At 37.7% G+C, this 8494-nt stretch overlaps 1 protein-coding gene across 1 annotated transcript in view; it reads left to right on the top strand.

Annotated features, from left to right (window-relative positions):
* Positions 1–622: 622 nt before the first annotated feature.
* Positions 623–8494, top strand: part of CCDC178 (coiled-coil domain containing 178) — a gene marked incomplete at its 3' end in the record, with an annotated part of 338625 nt that continues 330753 nt past the window's right edge. The window contains exon 1 of the mRNA XM_010849787.1: positions 623–707. Coding sequence (XP_010848089.1) covers positions 623–707 — 85 coding nt within the window. The remainder of the gene's footprint in view (positions 708–8494) is intronic.

The raw sequence follows: 8494 nt of genomic DNA on the forward strand, positions 1-8494 counted from the left end.
GTGGCCGAGAATCGCAAAATGTGGTGCTTGGGGCCGCCGGCACCAGCCTGACCTCCTCAAGGACATCACCACGAGTGTGCGTCCCTCAAGGAGATCATGTATGGCGTGTTGACTGGTGTCCCGGGAGGCGCTGCGCCAGGAGGACGCGCGGGACCTGCGCTTTGAGGTCCTTGATGTAACGCCGCCCAAGGGTGCCACACAGATCACTGCCCGCCTGGTGCCAACTCTACTCTGAGTACCTACTGCCAGCCCGGGTTCATGGAGCCCGGTATTTTGTGGAGATCCGGTGTCAGGAGCAACTGTTCAGTGGCATCCATGGTATCCGCTGGTACAGAAGCGGGGCCGCATCTTCCAGCAGCCCCAGGTGGCCTGCACCCCATATTTGTCATGAAGGCCTGTCAGCATCCTTTGGCCTCACCGCCGACCTGAGGTCCCACAGAGGTGGGTGGCCAGTCCTTCCCGAGGGTTTGTGTGACCACTTTCAGTCCAGCCCAGAGGAGTGTTTGCCGACACCAGCGCCCCAGCCAGGTCGCGGCGGGGACGTGCAAGCGCAGAGGCCTGAAGGAAGGCATGGCCGCTGCACAACTTCCAGGACAATTCCTGGCGCGGCACGTGCTCAGGCATGATTGCCCGGAGCGTCCAGCCGGGATTTCTCAAGATATCGCGAGAACGTCGAGAGGCAGGGATGCTCTGCCTATGGGATTCAGGTGCACACTAGGTGTTACCTTAGGTGTTACCTGTCAACCTTAAAGCTTGATGGCCTTTCTTCTGATGTTTAATCAGGATTTCATAGGTAACAGAATTGCTTTCATAGCAGGGACTTATTTGGTGGGTGGGGGTGTGGGGAGGAGAGATGGGAGGCTGTTTCGGACAGTTCATATAAATGAATGGGTGAAATAGTTGGCTTTGTCTCTCTTTTAAATTATAACTATGTCGAGATTCTTTTTTGTGTCTGAATAATATTCCGTTGTATGAATATTCCACATATTGTTATATAAATTCATCAGTAGATGGGTATTTGGATTATTTCCACTTTGGGGCTGTTATGAATAATGTTGTTATGAATACTGAAGTAAAAGTTTTTTATATGGACATCTGTTTTCACTTCTGTTTGCACTGGATGGAATTGGGTCATTTGGTAACTTGATGTTTGACCTTCTGAGTAATTGCCAATTTTTTTTTTCCAAAGCAGCTGCAATATTTTACATTCCAAACAGCAATATATGAGGATTCCTGTTTTTCTACCCCTTGTCTACACTTGTTAAATTCTGTTAGTTTTTTAAAGCTTTATTAGAGCAATCTTAGTGGGTGTGAAATGGCATCTTTTTGTGGTTTTGATTTGCATTTCTTTAATAATAATTAATGATGAGGATCTTTAAATATCTCTGCTGTCACTTGTATATCTTCTTTGGAGAAATACCTTTTTAAATCTTTGGCCCATTTTTAAATTGGGTTGTTAGTATTTTTCTACTATTGAGTCATACTAATTCTTTATATTTTTTAGAAACTAGACTTTTATTAGCTATATGATTTATAAATGTTTTGCTTGTAGTAAAGGTTGTGTTTTCACTTTCCTTTTTTGGAGTTTTTATATGACTTTTAAAAAATTGATATATAGCTGATTTATAGTGTTTCAGGTATACAGCAAAGTGATTCAGTTAGTGTTTTCACTTTCTTGATACTGCCCTTTGCAGCACAAAATTTTTATTTTTCTCCCTTTGATGTCATATCCAAGGTAACATATATTTACTCCTCCTTTTCACATATATTCACTCCTATGTTTTTTTATAGTTATAGTTTTGTCTCTTGTAGTTAAGTTTATAATCCATTTTGAGTTAATTTTTGACATGGTTTGAGGTAGGAATCAAAATTCTTTCTTTTGCATTCATTTACCCAGTACTGACTGTTGAAAAATGACTGTTCTTTCCTCACTGAATAATCTTGGCATGCTTGTAAAAATCAACTGACTGTAAATATGGGTTTATATCAGGAATCTTAATTCTATTCCATTGAGCTACATGTTTGTCTTTATGGCAATACCACACTGGCTGATTATTATAGATTTGTAGTAATTTTGAAATCAAGAAGTATGATCCCCCCAAGTTTGCTCTTCTTTTTCAAGATTAATCCAACTAAACTAGGTCCCTTGCATTTCCATGTTAGGGTCAGTTTGAGAATTTCTGGGGAAAAATGGCTACTGAAATTTGATAGAAATTGCATTGAACCTGTAGATCATTTTGAAGAGTTTTGGTGTCTTCAAAAAGTAATGTCTTAGAATCCACTAACACAAGGTATTTTTCTATTAATTTAGATTTTTTTTTCACTGTTTTGTATGTAGATTCTAGTGAAACTTAACCCAAACAAATTTTGCACTTATTTTGTTAATTTTATTCCTATTTTATTTTTTTGATGCTTTTATTGTATCTTGTATGCTTTTTATTTCACTTTCTTGCCTAATGACTCTGACTCAAACCTGCAGAACAGTGTTGAATAAAAATGGAAGAGTCTAGATACGGTTGTCTTTTTCCTGGTCTTAGGGGAAAGAAACTTCATTCTTTACTGTAATATCTTATGTTAGGTATGGATTTTTTACAAGGTAAAAAAATCATGTTGAACAAGTTTTCTACTATTCCTATTTTGTTGAGTGTTTTTTATTTTTAATCAAGAATTGGTTTGAATTTTGTCAGAAAATTTTCTGCATCTATTGAAATGTGTTGGTTTCTTCTTTTTATTAATATTAATATCCATATTGCTGTTTGATTTACATGTTGAAATATTTATGGGCTACATCTCACTTGGACATGATGTGTAATTCTTTTAACATGCCTCTAGACTTAGTTTCAGAGAAGGCAATGGCACCCCACTCCAGTACTCTTGCCTGGAAAATCCCATGGACAGAGGAGCCTGGTAGGCTGCAGTCCATGGGGTGGCTATGAGTCGGACAAGACTGAGCGACTTCACTTTCCCTTTTCACTTTCATACATTGGAGAAGGAAATGGCAACCTACTCCAGTGTTCTTGCCTGGAGAATTCCAGGGACGGTGGAGCCTGATGGGCTGCCGTCTATGGGGTCGCACAGAATGGACATTACTGAAGCGACTTAGCAGCAGCAGCAGACTTAGTTTCAGAGAAGGCAATGGCACCCCACTCCAGTACTCTTGCCATGGACAGAGGAGCCTGGTAGGCTGCAGTCCGTGGGGTCGCAAAGAGTCAGACAGGACTGAGCGACTTCACTTTCACTTTTCACTTTCATGCATTGGAGAAGGAAATGGCAACCCACTCCAGTGTTCTTGCCTGCAGAATCCCAGGGACGGGGGAGCCTGGTGGGCTGCCATCTATGGGGTCGCACAGAGTCAGACACGACTGAAGAGACTTAGCAGCAGCAGCAGACTTAGTTTGGTAGTGTGTTGTGAGGATCCATATTCCTAAGGAAGTATTTTTTTATATATTCTTTTTTTCTTGTAATGTAATGTTGGGGTTATATGGGGCTCATATATATATTTAGCAAGTATCGCTCCTCTTTCATTGTTTGGCAAAATTTATGAAGCTTTAGTGAAACATTCTTTAAATATTTGATGATGTTCACCAATGAAACCTTGTGTTCAAGGATTTTTTCTTTGTGGGAGGATTTCTTTTGTTACTGTTTTAGTTTTTTTTACTTGTTATAGTTCTATTCAGACTTTTTATTTTTCCTTGAATCAGTTTGGTAGTTTGTGGCTTTCTAGGAATTTGTTCATTTCATTTAGATTACGTAATTTATTGGCAGACACTTGTTTATAGTATTCTCTTATAAACTACTCACTAAGATAGTAATATGCTTCTTTCATTCTAGCTTTTAGTACTTTGAGTGTTGACTTTTTGTTCCCTTGGTTAGTTACGCTAAAGTTTGTCAATTTTGTTAATCTTTTCAAAGAACCACCTATACTGTTTTCCACAACTGTATCAAATTATTAGTAGTGTGGGTATATCAGTATTGCCACAACATACCACATCGTATCTAATCATAATTATATAGTTCACTTCAGTTAAGGTAAATTGCTCAATCCTATCCGACTCTTCATAACCCCATGGACTGCAGCACACCAGGCTTTCCTGTCCATCACCAACTGCCAGAGCCTACTCAAACTCATGTTCATCGCGTTGGTGATTCCATCCAACCATCTCATCCTCTGTCGTCCCCTTTTCCTCCCTCCTTCAATCATTCCCAGCATCAGGTCTCTTCCATTGAGTCAGTTCTTCACATCAGGTGGCCAAAGCATTGGAGTTTCAGCTTCAGCATCAGTCCTTCCAATGAATATTCAGGACTGATTTCCTATAGGATTGACAGGTTGGATCTCCTTGCAGTCCTAGGGACGCTCAAGAGTCTTTTCCAACACCACAGCTCCAAAGCATCAGTTCTTCGGTGCTCAGCTTTCTTTTTAGTCCCGCTCTCACATCTATACATGACTCCTGGAAAAACCATAGCTTTGACTAGACAGACCTTTGTTGGTAAAGTAATGTCTCTGATTTTTCATATGCTGTCTATGTTGGTCATACTTTTCTTCCAAGGAGCAAGTGTCTGTTAATTTCATGGCTGCAGTCACCATCTGCAGTGCTTTTGAAGCCCAGAAAAATAGTCTCTCACTGTTTCTATTGTTTCCCCATCTATTTGTCATGAAGTGATGGGACTGGATGCTGTGATCTTAGTTTTCTGAATGTTGAGTTTTAAGCCAACTTTTTCACTCTCCTCTTTCACTTTCATCAAGAGGCTCTTTAGTTCTTATTTGCTTTCTGCCATAAGGGTGGTGTCATCTGCGCATCTGACATTAATGATATTTCTCTTGGCAATCTTGATTCCAGCTTGTGCTTCATCCAACCCAGCATTTCCCATGATGTACTCTGCATATAAGTTAAAAAAGCAGGGTGGCAATATACAGCCTTGACATACTCCTTTCCCGATTTGGAACCAGTCTGTTGTTCCATGTCCAGTTCTAACTGTTGCTCCTTGACCTGCATACAGATTTCTCATGAGGCAGGTCAGGTGGTCTGGTAGTCCCACCTCTTGAAGAATTTTCCACAGTTTATTGTGATCCACACTGTCAAAAGCTTTGCCGTAGTCAGTACAGCAAAAATAGATATTTTTCCTTAATTCTTTTGCTTTTTCTGTGATCCAATGGATGTTGACAATTTGATATCTGGTTTCTCTGCCTTTTCTAAATCCAGCTGACCATGTGGAAGTTCACGGTTCACATACTGTTGAAGCCTTGGAGAATTTTGAACATTCTTTGCTAGCATGTGAGATGAGTGCAATTGTGTGGTAGTTTGAATGTCCTTTGGCATTGCCTTTTTGGGGGATTGGAATGAAAACTTACCTTTTCCAGTCCTGTGGCCCCTGCTGAGTTTTCCAAATTTACTGGTGTATTGAGTGCATCACTTTCACAGCATCATCGTTTAGGTTTGAAATAGCTCAACTGGAATTCCATCACCTCCACTAGCTTTGTTCATAGTGATACTTCCTAAGGCCCTCTTGACTTCACATTCCAGGATGTCTGGCTCTAGGTGAGTGATCACACCATCATGGTTACCTGGGTCATGAAGATCTTTTATTGTATAGTTCTGTGTATTCTTGACACAATATAAATTTAAAATTGCTCTAATTTAAATTTAAAGTTGCTCTAATTTACATTTTTATTATCAAAGAGAAAAAATAATTTTATATGCTTATTTAATCTTTTTATTTAGTCTTGTTTGAACCTTGTGATGGTGATTTGGTAATTTTTATAAACATGAATGGCTCAGCAGTAAAGAATCTGCCTCCGTTGCAAAAGATGCAAGAGACGTGGGTCTGATCCCTGGGTCCGATCCTTAAGTTGCAAAGATCCCATCAAGGAGGAAATGGCAACCCACTGCAGGATTCGTGCCTGAAAATTTTTGTTTATTTCAAACGGTGCTCTAGAAACATCCTTGTACACATATTCTGTGTGACTAAGATATACTTACTAATAGAACTGATAGGTACATGGTATGTGTGTCGTTGACTTTATTGAATAATATACTTGCTAATTTCCAATGCCATGGCAGTGTAGGAATGTTTCAGTTACTCCATTTTCTTTCTACCACGTGATATTACTACACTTTAAAATTATTAGCCATTTACATATGACTTAAGTGTATCTAATTGTGATTTTCATTTGAATTTTTCTGTCTGCTATGAAGTTGAATTTTTTTAATGTGCTTTTGGGTATTTTGATTTTTATTTTTCAAAATTGACTATTTGTGTCTTTTTTTCTGGTTTTCTAATGAGTCACATAGTTTTTCTTCTTAATTTGTAAGAGGTCTTAAATTAATGTGAATAATAGCCTGAAATCAATTGTATGTAGCTAATATCCTCTTATACTTGTGCCTTATATTTTTAATTTACTTATTATTTAGTATTGCCTTTTGATGAACAATGGAGAAGGCAATGGCACCCCACTCCAGTACTCTTGCCTGGAAAATCCCATGGACGGAGGAGCCTGGTAGGCTGCAGTCCATGAGGTCGATAAGAGTCGGACACGACTGAGCGACTTCACTTTCACTTTTCACTTTCACGCATTGGAGAAGGAAATGGCAACCCACTCCAGTGTTCTTGCCTGGAGAATCCCAGGGATGGGAAAGCCTGGTGGGCTTCAGTCTATGGGGTCACATAGAGTCAGACATGACTGAAGCGACTTAGCAGCAGTAGCAGTTTGATGAATAAAAGTTTTTTTTCAAGCTTTTTATATGTTATTTCTTTCTATATTTTTTCTTATCTATATGTCATTTTTCTTCTCTATATGTCTATTTCTTTTTATATGTTATTAAGACAGTCTCTACCCTGAAATTATGAAGATATCCATCCACATTCTGTCTCAACATTTTTGAGTTTTGACTTTCACATTTAGGTTTCAGTCCACCTCATATTGATTTTTTGTGTTATTTGAGTTGTGGTGTTTACTACTCTTTGTAGTTGATTACTTTTGACTCTATACTAATTATTATTCTTGGAAAATTATTTCTGGGCGTTTCATGAAACCTAAGAAATAGATGATTTCTTCTGCATTACATTTGCTTTTGCTTCTGCCAGAAACCTAGAGCTCTATTGATATGGTCCAAACTTAAAATTATTCATGACTTGAGAGTTCCATGGACTTTCCAATGAAGAAAATCTAATCTTCAAGTGAGGACCACAAAGTCTCAGCCATGAGATTTTTTGTTTTTGTTTTCTTTTAGTGTACACTCAACATGGAGAACATTTCACTATAGTTCTTTGAGTTCTTTTAAAGGTTGTTGAGGTGGTTTATGTTCTGTTGATTTCTGGTTTACATTTACTCTGAAGCTGTAGCCCTTTGCTGTCCAAAGTCAGTGTGGATTTGACAGTTTAGTTGGAAGTTAAGAGGTTTAACGTTTTTTGTTCTGTAGGCCCTTTGAAGTCTGTTGAAGCTTACGCTCTGTTTTGAGAATATATTTTTAGTATATTATAAAAAATACAAAAAGTGCTTTATAAGAAGTACAAAAGTATTTGAAAATAAAGAAAAAAATTTTCTTATCCAAGCTCATGGATGTTCTGTCCATAGAACTTTAAATTAAGAATTCTTGAGACTAGACTTTATTATTTTCTGTCACTTATATGTCATCAAACATCTTTGGAGCTGGCCCAAGGTTTTCAGGAACTGCAAATGACCTTTACGTAATTGTCAATTTTATACTCTGTGCTCCAGAGAAAATTCTAGGTTCCTATCTCCTTTGATTTTTTTTCCTAATATTTTCTGTCTTGTTCAGCTTTTCTCTCATGTGTATATGTAATGATCATAATTTAAAAGACATGACATATATCATCATGATATATGGAAAAATTGATTTAATGAACCTATCCTGCCATTCCAAGAAATATGAGTACTATACCCCATTATTTTATATTGAATTTTATTTTATATGAGAGAAATTTTTCTGGCTTAACAGTTTTAATCCCCTCTTAAATTCTGTTTCCTCCAAAATTTGAGAGATAATATGTTTTAGGATATTCCTCAAAGAGGGTCCTGCTGTATATAAATTATACATTATGCTTAAGGAAAAAAATGATTCTGAGATAAAATAAAACTGGGAAATTATATATAATTTGCCTTTTACTTGGAAATTTTTTTAATGAGCACTAACACTGAAAGCCCTGAAATGTTCTACAGTGAAGATACTTGCTTAAACCATGTTATTTGATCATAGAATCTTTTCTTTATATACTTATTAGAGTATCATTGGATTATATATATATATATATGCATATGTATATATATTTAACTCTTTATTTTATATTAGAGTATAGGTGATTAAAAATGTGTTAGTTTCAGATGTACAGCAAGGTGATTCAGTTAAATATATATATGGATTTTGAACAGAATTTGAAAAATGGGACGACAGAGGATCAGATGGCTGGATGGCATCACTGACTCTATGGACGTGAGTCTGAGTGAACTCTGGGAGTTGGTGATGGACAGGGAGGC

Source organism: Bison bison, unplaced genomic scaffold (assembly GCF_000754665.1).
Source record: "Bison bison bison isolate TAMUID 2011002044 unplaced genomic scaffold, Bison_UMD1.0 scf7180017864286, whole genome shotgun sequence".
Classification (NCBI taxonomy): domain Eukaryota; kingdom Metazoa; phylum Chordata; class Mammalia; order Artiodactyla; family Bovidae; genus Bison; species Bison bison.